This window comes from Lissotriton helveticus, chromosome 8 (assembly GCF_964261635.1).
Source record: "Lissotriton helveticus chromosome 8, aLisHel1.1, whole genome shotgun sequence".
Taxonomy (NCBI): domain Eukaryota; kingdom Metazoa; phylum Chordata; class Amphibia; order Caudata; family Salamandridae; genus Lissotriton; species Lissotriton helveticus.
The window spans coordinates 1,714,320,739-1,714,337,099 of record NC_136069.1 but is presented as its reverse complement, the minus strand read 5'-3'; the positions used below and the strand labels follow the sequence as shown (position 1 = coordinate 1,714,337,099).

The window sequence follows — 16,361 nt, the reverse complement described above, 5'->3', positions numbered from 1 at the left end:
TTGGCTATTCCAGCGCATGTCCCTCTGCAGGGTGACCCCCAAATAAGTAAAGGTGTCAACCTGCTCTAATGGGCAATTATTCATGTACATGCTTCCTCTGAAAGGTTTAAAACACTTGGAAGATTTGTGTTTGCTGAGGGACATAAACTTTGTTTTGGCAGTGTTTATTTCTAATCCGCGCAGCAGGCAGAAATCTTCAAACCACCAGAGGGCCCGCTGGAGTCCACTCGGTGTCTTGGAGATTATCAGGGTTTCGTCCGCAAAAATGAGGATTGGGACACGATTACCTGCCATCACAGGGGCATCAGTGGGGACCAGGGAGAGGTAGTCCGCCACCCCATTCACGAAGAGCGAGAACAGGGTGGGCGCCATGACGCAACCCTGCCGCACTCCCCGCTCAATGGGGAAGGTTTCTGTAACCTCTCCCTGTCGCCCCCACCGAACCCGAGCGAAATTATCCTCATGTAGGTGCACAGCCAAGGTGAGCGGCTCCGGGGCCATCCCCAACCCCTCCAGGACTCGCCATAGTTTACAACGCAGCACTAGATCAAAAGCTGCCCTCAAGTCGACGAACACAGCATACAAAACCCCTTTCCCCAAACCCCAGTCCACCAGTAGAGAACGATAAACCAAAAAACTTGGTAAATTGTTCTTGTTTTGGGGCGAAAACCGGCCTGGAATGGGCTCTAGATGTTCCTGTCATCTATCCAGGTCTGTATTTTTCCCCAAACTAATGGACCCATGATTTTCTGGATAGAGTCGATTAGGCTAATAGGCCTATAATTGCCTGCTAAAGACTTGTCTCCTTTTTTATATACAGGCACGATTTCTGCTCCCTTCCAAGAATGGGGGAATGCCATCCCTTGGGCTATGGCATTTGCTAGATAAACAATATATAGTTGCCAACTTTGTTTGTCATTTAAAAACAAGTCGCCGGGGATGCAATCCATACCCGGGGCTCGTCCCTCGGTTACTGACTCTAGCGCCCTATCAACCTCCCCTAAGCTTAAAGCAGCATCTTTATAAAAGGTGAAGGTAGATATGCCATCACTTTCGCCATCTCCACTGTAAGCATATTGTGGCTTGAAGTAATCAATCCACGAATTTTGAGCAACATTGTTCTGTGGGCAGTCCGGGCACCCACCCCTATCCCATTTGAATATGTCCCAAAATGATTTTGAATTTTTGGGCGCACACACCTCCTTAAGTTCCTGCCACTCTTCCCATACCTTTTTTGCACCAATCTGCGTTTTCCTGTAGCAACATCGTGCCACTCTTACTTTACTAGGATCCCTAGTATTTAGTGCCAGGCCCAGCTCAGCCCGTGCTTGCCTACAAGCAGAATTATACCAGTGTGGTGTTGGGTTCAAATCAGGCCTACATACTCTGCTAAACTCTCGAACACCTTAGTATAGAAGTTGGCACGGACACTGGAAAAGGTAAAAGACAAGTTTATTAAGACCCCATGGGGTGGTGATACATTCCAACAGCACCCTTCGGTAATGTAAGAAGTAGCACACCGAACATTGGTGCGCGACCTCTTTTATATAGTTTAATAGCAATAAAAAGATAGGCGGTTACAAGTTACACATTTTAGGTACATATAAGGTCATTTTTGGAACACAGCCAGCATGTGGGAGGAGTTCAACAGCACTGGTCAGTTAGTGCTAACATTCCTAAAGAGTGACCAGTTGATGTATAGTGCGCATGTGCGCTTGACCAGTACTAAAAATAGCCTGTTGCCGAGCAGAATAGGGACCATGGGTATCAAGAAAGGACAAAAGGGCACACTGACCACGAGGCAGCGTGTTCATAGAAAACGGAAGTCAGAGGGATTCAAAATGGCCCCCGTTCGTTTTGGTCAAGTTAACAGAAAAGACCGTGTAGCTGTGCTAAACGCTAACTCAGGAGCTGCCAAAACACGACACCAGCTCTCGGGTTTTTTCCTTAACTTATTACTATCTGAGATCGGCTTACGGAAATATGTTTTAAATTTGGCAAAAAGATTAGTATGGGCTTCCATAAAGAATGAATTCATTGTCCCATTAATCACACCTGTCCCCATGACTTCCAATACCTTGTTTACATCGTTCTTAATGGCAGTCAAGGTATCAGGGTGCTCGATGACTTTACACCACTTAAGGTGGCGCTCGTCGTTTGATAGAGCAGTTTCTGGGGCTAGTGTACCCTGGGTTGCTACTACCACTCCATCTAGTCCCAATCTAATCAATACGGGTCTTTACCTCCATATCCACAAGAGAGTGCCACAGTTTTAGGTGGACAAGCAAATAGTCTATACGGCTTGACCTAAGACCATTGTCATATGTTCTATTACCCAGAAGCCTAGCCCCTTCAGGTGTATTGCGGCCTCTGTCTATCTACTTATGGGTTTCATCTCAAGCTGAGGAACCCCCCAACTGGAATCTTCCTCCTCAGATAAGCTCAGGTCATCATGCCCTAGCGGCTCAAATGTCGTATTAAAATCTCCCGCTATCAGGGGCAATGTATTAGTTGGCAGGGTCTCGATTAGAACTTCTAGGGCTATTATAACCTCAGACTTTTTCCCTCCTGGTAAGCCCCTGGCATAGACATTGAAAATGTCAATGTCTGGGCTAGAATGAAAACGAAGTCTCAATGCAAGGATATCACAATTTGGAACCGGTAGAAGCTGAATGTTACAATTTAAGTTCCGCTAAAGCCAGTTCACCAGTCCTCCTACTGGGCGGCCCTTTTGCCTTTTCACAGCGGGAACGTGGAAATCAAGGTAGCCCAATCTAAATACGGGATCCACAGACCAGGTCTCATGGAAAAGGCAAATATCAAATTTATCAATAAAATCCGACCAGTCTGGCAAAGCTAATTTAGGCCCCATACCCGCCAGGTTCCATGATACTAGTGATGTCAAGCAGGTTGCGTTAGGAGGTCTGCCACCATTCTCAGCCCCCTCTGTAAAACGGTCTTGCCGGGGCAATATATTCAACTCGGGGGATGGGGGAGAATTTTTCCTTCTCGGTGCCCTTCAAGATAAAAGCTACACTCTCATCATTTGGCTTAGGGCCAGATACCCCACCCTGGGAGTTGGCATTATTGGTCAGTTGACTTGTACTCTTAACCACATTATCCTCAGAAAAGACTACTACACTAGCACTCGGGCTGCAATCAAATGCTTGCTGTCAATCGCAGTCTTCCAGCCCAGATAAGGCATTGAACCTATTAAATGACCTTATGTTCCCTAAAGTGCACCAATTCATTAGCCCCCCGTTTAAAGACATTTCCCTTTGTGAAAAATGCGGTGGTGCATAAAAGTAAGTCAAGGATAATGGATGGATTAGGGACGATAAATCTTTTTGGGGCCAGTTACAGATGTGTTCAACAGCCCTCCTATCCCTGAAGTTGATGATTATGCAATCCCCCACTACAGACTTTGGTTGCTTCCCCACCCAGTCCACTCTTCTAACAAATAGAATTTCTGCACATACATGGTTTGGCAATGGTCGATTAGCATTAAGCCAGTAAATACACTTGTTCTTGAACTCCATGTACGTCTCGCTTTTACCCTGGTTCAGTGTGGGGACCTGTGCCAGAACCACCACATAGGGGGCTGATTCTGGGGGGGAGTTCTATATTTGGTAGAATAGTTACAGGTTGAGCATAAGGGGATTTAGACAATACTTGGTGCTGATTTACAGGTCCACTAGCCTCTGCTTGCTGAGACCTCTCCCTCTGTGCTATTTGTTTAGCCACTGTCAAATTAATGGGAAGGGGTGCGGGTGCAGGACGAGGCACTAGGGGCTCAATAAGAATGACGTTGTCGCTACCTATGGGGGGTACAATGGGGTCAACAACTACTGCATTTTGCCCTAGCACATTTGTCTGCTTACTATTTAACCCACTGCCCCGATTTCCCACCCTCGCCAGAGCTGAGGCAAGTGAAAGTTCATACACACAAGTCTACTTTCGATGGAGTCCAGACTATCATGTATTGTTAGGCATAACTTCTTAAAAGTGCATTCCAACTTTATCCAAAAAGATGGACCCATCTTGGCCGGTGCTTCATCCCCCTCACTTGGTGATAGGTTGACCCCTTCATTAACTGAAGCGCTGCGAGGCCTCAGGGCAGTTATGCGCTATACAAATGCAATGTTTCATTTCATTTCATTTCAACTGGTTGCGATGTGGCAAAGCTATGGGAAGGGCGACTTAGGGGCGGGTTCTCATTAGGTAAAGTCGCTTTCCTGATTTTTGCTTTCCTCCCTTTTGCTTGAGCTTGTGCCCCAGTACGCTTCCTTTTGCATGTCAAACCCAGCTTTTCCTGCGATGTCCCCGTTTTAGCATTACTGGCTGACTGGGTCTTAATGTTAGGTGAGGGCAAGCTCCTGGCAGTAATGTTGGAATAAGTTGTAGGTCTTGTATCCAATGAAATATTGGGACGTGCTACGGGGAGTGCCAAGGGCCCAGAGGGCTGTAATATCAGACTTCTCTTCCCCCCCGAGGAGGATAATATATCATGAATGTCGAGCTGTTGGAGGTCTGGTGACCGGGCCTTGGCCAAACTTCCCATAGAGGATCTCTTGTCAAAGGCAATGTCAAGAGATAGTCTCTTTTCTGTTAGTTTAATGCGGGCTAAAGCTGTAGACACTCTTACAAGAAAGTTATCCAAGGTGCCCATTAATGACCTCTCGAGTGGATTTTCTAGCATTCCCACCTGTAGTTGGAGAAGTAGGCATAATAGTGCGGGGAATGGGTCAAGCTCCTTTTTTCAATTCGTGAATAATGCCCGGTTGATATCACCCAGCACGAAGATACAACAACTCACTAAACTTGATTGATGTTGTTAGGGGGGTGGCCCGTCCCGTCCTTGATCGTACTAGAACGGGCTAAAACGGGCCCGCCCTTAGCCCGGGCTTTGCCCGGGCACGTCCGCATGCATCCCGCGGTGCGGGAGCCCTGACGTCCCTTTATGCGCCTCCTGGCGCGCTGGCTGCAGGCGCGGCGTGTGTGGCGCAGGGGACGCTGGGAGTTGTAGGCTAACTCCCCTCCGGCATCTCCCTGCTCAGTGATGGCCCCCACTGACTCCTGGTGGTGGCGGCAAGGGCACAAAGAACTTCCAACTGCGCCCGAGGTAAGGCTAGTATGACTCCTGGCGGTGGCGGCAAAAACTAGAGAGCTCCCACAGAATTAACTGATATTAAGTAGTTTAGGGCATATTTAAATGTAGGATAATGTCTCACCGTGATTATGTTATACGGATATTGCAACTATCCGGCCGGTCCTATGACCCTCAGGAGACTTTCAATATTCTTTACACTTGCACTCGAGGGCATTTTATTCTTCATAAAATCAAATGGAAGGGAGCAACATAAAGCATAAGGATGTGCAGGCGGGGGGCAGTTTAGGAGCAGATGGTAGAATGCACTTGTCCTAAGAAAATAATTGGCAGTCGCTTTTAGGAAGATTACGGTCGCCCTTTCATAAACCAAGCATTCTCTTCTAGACTGTTCTGTAATGCGTGTCCATAGCAAAGCTGTAAACGTTACCGTTTTTAGGGGCATATTACCAACAAGTAGCAATATTTATCGCTAAATAGGCTTAGCAACAATTTTTTTATCGCTGCCTATCACTGGATACGTTAGCGGAGAAAACATGCTATTAGCAACGTTTTTTTCCATTGTGCTAAAGTATCCAGCGATAGCGTCGTAATGCGGGAATATTGCTGAGAATACAGCGATATTCACGCATTAGCGTTGAAATGCTCTTAGCCATGTTATCCACCTCCCATTGGATATTATGGGTAAGAACTGGTCTGGGCAGGTGTTAGTATTTGGAGATATTCACGCTTAACGCAAACATTTCCAGCGCTACGCCTGCCTTGCTAATATGCGATAGCGACGTTAGCGACTGCTTTCAGTCACTAACTGGTTGGGTACGCCCACTTTGCATGTCATTAGCGATAAATATCGCTGACATGCAAAGCGGGCCCCAAACCGCTCGCTATCGCCTAAAAGCTGTCGCTAACATCAGTTAGCGACAGCTTGCTAGTAGGGCGATAGAATTATCGCCGCTTAGCGGCGAGAATGGCTGCTAAATCGGCATAATTGCCAACCCCCCCCCCCTTGGTAATATGCCCCTTAGAGTATTAACTCATCAAAAGGGGAAATGTAAGCTGCAACGAACCCAAAATGCAGCTGCCCGGATGCTGCTTGGTCTCCCCTCCAGATCTTCCGCAAGACCTGCCCTCAAAGCACTCCACTGGCTGCCAGTCCGAGAGAGGATCGAGTTCAAGGCTATGTGCATTGCCCATAGGCTCCTAAATGGACAAGGCCCCTCCATCTTGGAAGAAATGGTTACCCCGTACAAGGCCTTGAGGTCCCTTCGATCGGACAATGATCGACTGGCGAATGTTCCCAAGTTTAGGAGGGCACGTACCGGAGGCCGTCGTTTCTCCGTAAAGGCAGCCTCTCGTTGGAACTTGCTTCCCCGCAGCCTGCGATTGGAACCCTGCTACCTTTGCTTTCGCAAACAACTTAAAACGCTGCTTTTCCCCAAATAAAGAGTTCCGCTCCTCCTCTCTCCCCTCTTAGCCAACTTACAGTTTATAGCGCGGGGATGCCCTCGGGTCACCAGGCGCTCTATAAATCCTTAAATAAATAAATAAATAAATAAATGTAATTTAATCTTCTGGCTAACAGTGGCGCTCACTTTACGGAGTGATGTCTGGGCAGTTCATATGTTTTGAGAGTTATACCACCTTTTCTTGTTTTAATTGCTCCGGCTTTCAACACATCTTAAGCAGTCATATGCACCTGTTCAACGGATTCATAGTCAGTAGACTGGTGAGTCAGAGAGTACCCGACTTTACCTCTGATGAATGAGCAGCAGTTAGACACGGGCGTCAAGTTACTCGCAAAGAGAGGGGGACATTTTCTGACGTCATGTCGTGAGAATGCTATTAAGATGATTTACAAAGCAGCCGTAAAAAATGTATGTCTTGAGTTCAATGTAAATTGACAAACTGGTGGGTGTGAAAACCGATCCCCAGCAATGCTTGCCAAGTTTTTGATGGCGTATTCACCACGGAGTTCCTTTGAATGTTTATGCTCATGACTAGTTGCTTATATATATAAAACAAGCATTGGCGGACGCGAAATGAAAATAAAAAAAAGCACAGCAGGTCTGCCGGCAGCAGGAGGAGGCGCGCATGCCTCGAACGGCAGACATTGGCCACGCTGCACGGCAGTGAAAGTGGCAGGCTGGCAGCAGGGGGGGGGCATGGGCGATTTCCTTTCGGGAGCGCGCGACAATATGGCGCCACCATATGGTGCCGCGCGCTCTCAAAAGGAAATCACCAAGATGTGGACTTGTTGCATTGCAAGCAATGCAACGCATGCACTTCTTTGCTGCAAAAGCTCTGCCGATGGCATTAGGTCCCCTCCTATGCAACGCATGCACTTCTTTGCTGCAAAAGCTCTGCCGATGGCATTAGGTCCCCTCCTATGCAACGCATGCACTTCTTTGCTGCAAAAGCTCTGCCGATGGCATTAGGTCCCCTCCTATGCAACGCATGCACTTCTTTGCTGCAAAAGCTCTGCTGATGGCATTAGGTCCCCTCCTATGCAACGCATGCACTTCTTTGCTGCAAAAGCCCTGCCGATGGCATTAGGTCCCCTCCTATGCAACGCATGCACTTCTTTGCTGCAAAAGCTCTGCCGATGTCATTAGGTCCCCCCCTATGCAACGCTTGTGCTTTGCGTAGCACGAGACCTAAAAAACGAACGTTTCAACTTTCAGCAATTTTAACACGAGTATCTGATAGTTATTGGAGCCTCACAAAGACACAAAAACAGGGTTACAATAGTACATGGAGTATTAGAATGCCAGTCTGTTCATCGCAGTCGCCCACTGGTTGACGTCACGCTTCCAATGTTCTAAGATGATTTCCTTTAAGACAGCCATCCCAGAAAGTAACTTTAGAGACCCTTTCAGAAGGTAATCAGCCCCCCGAGAAAAAATGAAGGCACTCTAATCCTTTCTGACAAATGCATCTATCCCTGTACTTTTAGACATTAAGGGCCATATGTAGGAAGCCTAATTGCGCATGCAAATGGTGACATTTGCAGAATTTCAGCATTTGCGATCGCAATTAGGGCAGTGTGCTATGTAGCACACAAAAACCCACATGCAAAATAAGGAATCACAAAAATTTGCAATTCCTTATTTTGCTATTGCATTTAAGGAATCGCAAATTGCGGTTCCTTAAATGCAATGTAGGAAGCACCCAAGTTGTGCGACTTTTGGCTTAAGGAATCGCAAAATACCACCTACTTCAGGTTGGTGGAATTTTGCGATTTCTTTGAAAATGTCACTTTTTGGCATTTTTCAAAGTGCCATGTAGGTCACATACATGCCCTTAGGGCATGTATGTGGGCCACATGTGCACACATGTCAATTTCAGGGGGTGCAAAGGGTGTCCTATTGGCACCCTTACAATCCTGAATTTGCATTCTAAATCTGCGATTCTATAATTGAGAATCACAAATTGAGAATGTCTTCCCACTCATTCCTATGGGCTTTTAGCCCATAGGAATAAATGAGAAGGTATTCCTTATTTGCGAATCGCAATTTACTAATCGCGAATAAGTGGTATTCGAAATAAAATGTGCTAATCCTACTTACATTTCTTTTTTGAAAATGATCTACATATGCCCCTAAGTCACAGGGGCGAACCGTGCATAGAGTAAACAAACCTGCCTTGTGTCCCTTGTTTGGTTAATTAATGCTATGCCATTTTACTGGAAACTCCAGGAGGCAGAGGTGGCATGCACAACGTGCAGATCCGGATCGGAAGACCTTGGTGGTCCCCGTCGGGGAGGTCGGCGCTACGGACCAGATTCCCTTAAAGCACTGCAGCCACGCAGAGGAACAACCGGTAGAGCCTGATTGAAGTGAGAACCTGCTGACTGTGTGAAGCAGCAGCTCGTGACGCGGGGGTAAGCCCAGCGCGGCCCTTACGGTGCTGGCAAGGACGTGGTTGACTTGCCCCCTCCCCCGGGCTGATGACAACGAAGCTCCACTAAACTCTTAGATAATGATCGGGCGCTGCGTGTGGCACAATTGTAAAACTGAAAGCGCGAGATAGCAGGCTGCACTTAAAAGAGATAACAGCGGAGCTCCAACAAGCTCGTTGAAATACCAGCGAGACGCGAATGCGAGGCATACCGGGATATTCAATCCTCCTACCTCACAGGAAGAACTTTATAAGCCAGCATTGAAAATGCAATATGACTCGCATTTAAATGAGTCCTTTTGCATCAGAATCGGAACTGCGGGTGGGAAGAAGGCACAAACGAGAGTGGGGGGCTAGTGTTGTCTGAGAAGTCACAGACTGCAGGAGGGGAGGGGGAAGGCAGGGGAAGAAAAATACTATTGGAAGTAAGGGGGCAGGTAGCCGTGGAAGGATACAAGTGACGAATGACGAGGGATTAAGAAGCCTCAAACCAATCGGAAGGCAGCATTTCAGACAAAAGCCAATGGGCAGAGAGTGGGCGGAGCTTCCACAAAGCTTCCATGCTACTGTATATACTGCATGCCTCACAAAGCAATGGCAGCACTTTCGCACTGCATCACTATGCAAGACCTAAAAAAGGAGACAGGTCGGATACTAAATGTTATCGACCGATCTCACTAATTGACAGTTCCAGTAAGATTATGGGACGAATAATATTGGACAGATTGGAGACTTGGATAACAGAAAACGGGAAATTTTCCAATGTCCAATACGGCTTCAGGAAATGCCTGGGCACTGTAGAACAGTTTCTCAACCTGCACCTGGTCATTGGCAAGTATACCATGGCTAAGTCAGGGTCCTTATACCTTGGGTTTATGGACCTGACGTCTGCTTTTGACTGGGTGGAGAGGGGGAAACTGTGGGAGAACATGTTGCTCATGGGCATTGATCCATCTATCATCCGCTTTTTAGCCCCCAGCATCAGGGAGTCACAGGAAGAGTACAATAGGGAGCAGATGGCGAGCTTACCACACCCATAAAGAACCGGGGTGGGACTAAAAAAACTTTGAAACCAGTTTTAATGAATGTATGATTGATCTTGGTTTAAAAACGAATGTTGTAAAATTGCATGTTATGGTAGCTGGTAAATCACCATCTAAAACTAAGGCATTTTATATAAACAATGAAATATTGTGCCAGGTGCCAACTTTTTCTTATTTAGGCATTCTTTTTAATGAAAAAAATGAGGAGGCCATTTTTAGATTTACAAGAAAATTAGGCTCTCGCCCCATAAAAGCAAACATTGACATATATAAAGCACGAACATGCGCCTCCACTTTATATGGCGCTGGAGTCTGGGGCTGCACCAACACTCTGGGTCTCCAGAGAGCTGGGAATATCATGTTAAGACGTGTGCTGACACTACCCAAAAGTACCCGGGCCATTATGTGCCATAAGGAATTGGGCATAATACCATTGTCCTCTCGGATGCAACTAGCACCTCTGATGCTTTGGCGTAGCATTTGGGTAAAAGAGGAACCAGCCCTGAACCGTGATATAATCTTGAATTGTTTAAAATTGGATTGTGCAAAAGAAAATCCCTGGCTATCCTATTTGCAAGATCAACTGGAGAAGTTGGGATTGCAGGATTGTTTTCATAGACCTGGAAACATATCTGCAATTCCAAAAGATAAGCTCAAAAATGACTTCCTATTATACTTGAAGAATGTAAGAGACAGCCAGGAGATGGTCAAAAAAGGTGTTTTAGAACACTCATTGTTAATTAGCTCCCCGCAAATTGAATCTTATCTTTCCTTTTATTTTAATCAAGACAAAATGTTTTACTTGATTAGGTTCAGTATGGGAATTGCTTTCTTGTTGTTTTCGTACCCAAGTGATGCATATTGTGATGCTAAATTATATTTGTGTCATGCAACTCAATTTCTGCACAGAGCACTCTGCACTTTATGTTTTTCTGTTAACTTTATCTTAACCCGAGTCTCACTTTTTAAAAACCATTATTAAGATTTTTAAACATTAGAAAGTGTCAACCCGCATTATGCCACATATTTCTTTTCAATGATGAATTCACTTGTTTTATGGTTTATAGGTGTATCTCCTCTGCAGTTCGGCTCCGTAGTATTGTTGGAAAATGAATTACTGGGTATTGATTATGTTGACTAAAATGTTATCATGTTCATTCTTCGTTAAACAATGTATTATTTTGCTCCTTTATGGCTATTATCTAGCCGAATAACAATTTTTGGCTCTGACTCTGGTTCATAATTTCTGCTATTCAGTGGCCTGCACAGTAAGTAATGACGCCCTCTGCTACTAACCTGACTGATTACTAAGTAACAGCAAAACGTCGCCCCAGTGACCAACAAAACAGCCCCCTTCTTCACTCTCCATGTATCTTCTCCTCCAATTGAAATGTTGTGCTCTTGTGAGGTGTTAGACCTGGCACCATTGTCGTGGCTTTCCCTTCCATTTTTGCTGTTGCCTCATGTAGTTCTGCTGTGTTACATGCTTTGGGCACTGTGCCACTGCTATCCAGTGCCACTGTGCAAGTGCTCCCTATTGTAAATTGATGTATGGATTAGTGATTCCATGTTTGGCTATTTTAGTTCACTTATCAGACCCTGGTATAGTGCACTGAGTGTGCCAGGGCGTGTCATCCAAATGCTGCTAGTGGGGCTGCAGCACTGGTTGTGCCACCCACAGAAGCAGCCTTCTAAAATATGTCTAAGGTCTGCCATTGCAGAGCCTGCATGCAGTCTGGTACTGTCATGTTGAATGGGCAAGTGCACCCACTTCCCAGTCCCTAAACCTTCCCTTTTCTTTATATCAGTCAACCCTATGGTAGGCCCAAGGGCAGGGTGCATTGTAAGTATAAGGTAGGACAAGCCCTGGTGTGTGTGGCATGTCCTAATAGTGAATTACAGCCATTTTCATGTTTCACTATTGCAAGGCTACCTGTTCTCTATAGGCCAGAATGGGCTGTTAGAATTGGTACAAATTATAATCCTAACAGGCTCAGAGAACATGGTAGAAATTCGAGTTTAGTATGCCTGAACTCAGAATAATAAAATACATCTTTTAGAAAAGTTTATTTTAATGTTCTGTGTTTGCAAATACCACTTTTAGAAAGTAGGTATTTGCTTGTCTAACCATTCCAACCTGCCTCTGCTAGTTTGTGTATTCCTATGTCTGGTTTTGTGAGTGACAGGGCTGGGGAATTCGAGGAGACAGGCTGAGTCACCCAGTGGTGAATAAAGAGATCTGCATCTTGATGGGAGGGAGGAGTGCAACTGAACTCTGAATAGGACTGTGCCTGCCTTCCACAATGCTGGCTCAACCCCCTGGGGAGCGGCTGATGTCTCTGCCCTGCACACTGAAAGAAGAGAAGGAGTCCTGTAAAGAGAGTGCTCCATGATTCTACTTGCATTCCACAGTGCTGGCTCCACCTCCTGTGGGGGCGTCTGATGTGCATGCCCTGCACTGTGAAAGAATAGGAGAAGTCTGGTAAACAGAGTGCTTCAGAACTGGTTTGGACTGGGCAAAGGCCCCTCTCCCCTCAGAGAACAAAGGATTTCTGGGTATAAATATTGGGACCCTGATCCCATAAAATTAGATCACTTTTGGACTACAAGAAGAAACCTTTACTGAGGAGAGGAACCTGAAGAAACTGAGGAGAGACTATTCCCAAGCTGAAGTGCTGCTTTGGGGATTGGCCTGCAGTGGTTGCCTTACTGCCAAAGGAAGGAGAAAGGAACTTTGTAACTGTGCTTTCAACTTGTGAAGGATCTCCAAGGGCTTGTAAAAGAGCTTGCCTCCTGCTGACGTCTCAGGGACAACAGACGTCCTCCCCCAGCTCCCCAGAGTTCTTTGGAAATGCCTGCTGCTGTTTTTGGCCTTGTCGGTGGGATGGGCTGAAATAGAAACTCGGAGGCCGTAGTGTGGGTTGAATGGTGTTGTTTGATTGAGAGTTACAGAGATGAGACAAGAAATGAGATGAGACAAGAAATTAAAAACTGTGCTCTTCCAGCAAGCGTGGGGTGGTCTTTAATCTGCAACCAGATGTATCCTTATGTATTGCCTAGCGGACCCTGACAAAGCGCTTAGAGACCTCTGGGTTATAGTGCGCTATATAAATCAAATAAATAAATAAATAAAAAGTCAGGATGTTATTGGGTAGCTGTAAAGAGGTGCTGGTCACGATGTTGTATTATAACGTGGATTGAGTTGAGCGTTAGCAAAAGACATTGAGTTTTAGCCATTATCTTGACGTTTGGCGGCATCCATTTTGAATTCAGGGCAGCCATTTTGTCTGCCACACGCTGCCTCATGTCGACCATGTGCGTTGTCCTATCTTTCTGCTCATGGCCTTTGAATCTGCCCGGCAACAGTCTAATAATAGCATCTCTGTGTTTTGCCGCTGACCGTTAGGGTCCGCATCTGCTAATGGTTAGCCCTAGATTGGAATGTGTTAGCCGAGACCCCACGACTGTTAACTCCTCCCACTGATCGATTTTGCTTCTCGATATTACCTTGTATGGACAAAAAATGTGCTTTTGTGCTTTGTACCGCCTTCTTTTGAGCCCCTGTGTGGGTATAAATAAACCATGTGTCCGGTAGCCCATTGTGCTACTTCTCATAGTGCCGAAGGGTACTGTCTGAACTTTAGCACCACTTCATGAAGCTTAATAAATTCTATGTTTTGCAATTCCAGTTTCCGTGCCAACTTTTTCCTTTGGGTCTGAGGACTTCGTGCGCAGAAGGGCGAACCCCTTGCACTAGCGGGCCAGGCTGAGGCCTGCACGACAACGGGTTGAGGAGATATCTGGTCCTTTTGTCGTCTTCTTCCGGCTGTTCGGGGTCTGGGTGGCCTCCCGGAGTGTCTCCAAAAGAAAGAAAGAGCGGTCAGTGGACTGTCCTGTCTGTAAGTATATTGCCGTCATCACACACATAGTGCAAAGAAGACGCAGAAGGTGGAAGGAATTTATCTTGCCTTATTATTTGAAAAGAAAAACTAGGTTCTTTGTTCCTGAACGGGGTATATGTATATAGTCCCCCTGGCTTCTGATCGGGGATAGTGAGGACTCAGTCAAAATTATAACAAAGTAGTTTCCCCCCCTGAAATCCTAGGGCATACAGTTCTAAGCGGGCCAATAATCATAAAGAGCAGTTTGTGCCCAAACAATAACTAATCTCAGTATCGCAGTTGCAAGCACTTATTCAAATGTCCAATCATAAACAAAATCAATATGCAGTTGCGGGCACTATTCAAATAAGGGTTCTCACTGACACAAGGAAAAACCGGGTAGGGGTTAAAGATGGTGGCTAGGGTGGTGTAGGTTCGGGGCTAGGGTAGTGCAGATTCAGTGATTGCGTGCCCTCCCTTCCAGCCCCCCTCCCCAGTTGACCCACTCACCGCATCTGCCGCAACTCTCCAGAGTTGCGGCAACCTTTCAGCGTCCTCCGGAGGCGTCCACCAGTCTTCACACCAGCGGTCCACGTCCTCCCCTTCTTCTTCACGCTGAGCGGTATCCTCGGTTCTCTCGTTTCCTGCAGACTCCGGTTGGTTCTCCGTCTTCCTCTTGTGGTTTTCGGCGTCTTCCTGGTTCTTCTTCCAGATCCCGCCTTCCTCTTGCGTCAAATCCCTAAAAGCTGGCTGTCTCACCTCTTCCGGTCTTCTCCTCCATTCCCATTCGTCCGGCCCTCTGGTGGCTGACGTTGTTTCCTGTCGGACGGAAGGAGGTGAGGAAGTTAACTCTTTGCCTCCGTCGCTGTGCCTGCCGTCGCAACTCCAGAGAAAGGAGGGTGTCGCCGCTGGAACTGTCGCACTGCACCACATCGGAGAGAAGCGTGCCGCAACGAAGAAGAAGTGTGTCGCCGTCGCTGCTGCCGCAACTCCGATGAAGGAGGGTGTTGCCGCTGTGGTTGTCGCACTGCACCCCATCAGGAGAATAATCTCGCAACGAGGTCGGAGCGCGTCGCCCTCGCTTTACCTGCCGTCGCAACTCCGAAGCCAGAGGGTGTCGCCGCTGGAACTGTCGCATTGCACCGCATCAACCAAGAGCACCTCGCATCCCCGAGAAGCGCGCCGCCGTCTGAGCTGCTGCCGTCGCATCTTGGATGTCGCCGCTGTAGTTGTCGCATCGAGCGGAGGCTTCATGCATCATGGAGAAGACCGTCGCCGCTGGAGCTGTTGCCGTTGCATCGTAAGGGTGTTCCCGCTGCAGTCCATGCATCGAACTGAGAGTTTCTCGCATCCCCGTGAAGGGCACCGTATCTGGAAGGTCTTCACATCTTTATTTCTTTGCACCTGACTTTGCCGTATTTCCCATCGCTGCGACATTGCTTGTCGTGGAAGCGCAACGCAACTTAAGGTACACTGACGCAGAGTGTTGCATCTAAGAACTGAACTGAACTAAGCTTAAATCTACCATCTTAAAGAAATCATAGTGTGTATTTTTGTTGTTTATGGTCTTGTGGTAACTCTATATAAAGTCTACTTATTTTTTATATAAAACCTGTGTTGTGTCCATTTGTAGTGTTGTCACTGGGTTACTGTATGTGGTCACAACTGCTTAACTTACAACGCCTCTGAAATAAACCTTGTCTGCTGACGCCACGCAACCTAGAGGGTGAGCAGGGGTTATTTTAGGTCTGTAATCCCCTTGTCCTGACTAGAGGAGAGGGTCCCTGCTTGTCACAAGTACCTACCTGTGCCAACTAGAGACCCCCAAATCTAACATAAGGTGACCCTTAACCCTTTCACCAGGGTCATCACAGCATGGCTGAGGAATTATAGACACATTGTCCACAAATAAATTAAACAATAAAACGATGCATAATATATCACAATCAAAGACTTGACCAAGAACTACAGTGAATCCACAGACCCAAAGTTCTCCTTAATATTGAGTTTCAGAATTCTTGCAATTAAAATTCATACTTTTTCATTAAAAGTTGAACAAGAAGGCATTGCTCAGCTCCACGGGCACAGTACAACATCCGGGGACTTACATCTCTGTGTTGCAGCTACAAAATCGCCCAGAAGGTCCATTTTGGGAATTTTCTTCAGTACATCTTGGGTGATTCTGAAGGCCATTTGATCACCGTAATATTCAATCATAGTTTTTGCGGTATCCATGCGGTCCGCATCTTCACGTCGTGATCTTGGGATCTTGACCTGTCCAGGTTCCACAGCGCAGTCTTGGAGCCGAGTTTTGAAGAGCTTGAACTCTTGTCCAGTCAGTTCTTCTAAACAACGATAGATCACATCCCAGGCGGTCTCTGGGCTGCTTCCGTCAGCCATTATACAGCATCAACCTCAGTGTCTGCAATGAAA

General features: G+C 46.6%; 1 protein-coding gene across 1 annotated transcript in view; it reads right to left on the bottom strand.

Annotated features, from left to right (window-relative positions):
• Window positions 1-16,361, bottom strand: part of LOC144774146 (NACHT, LRR and PYD domains-containing protein 12-like) — a 669,012-nt gene that overhangs the window by 576,716 nt on the left and 75,935 nt on the right. Inside the window, exon 2 of the mRNA XM_078659165.1 lies at window positions 16,037-16,350. Coding sequence (XP_078515291.1) covers window positions 16,037-16,328 — 292 coding nt within the window. The 5' untranslated portion in view covers window positions 16,329-16,350. The remainder of the gene's footprint in view (window positions 1-16,036; window positions 16,351-16,361) is intronic.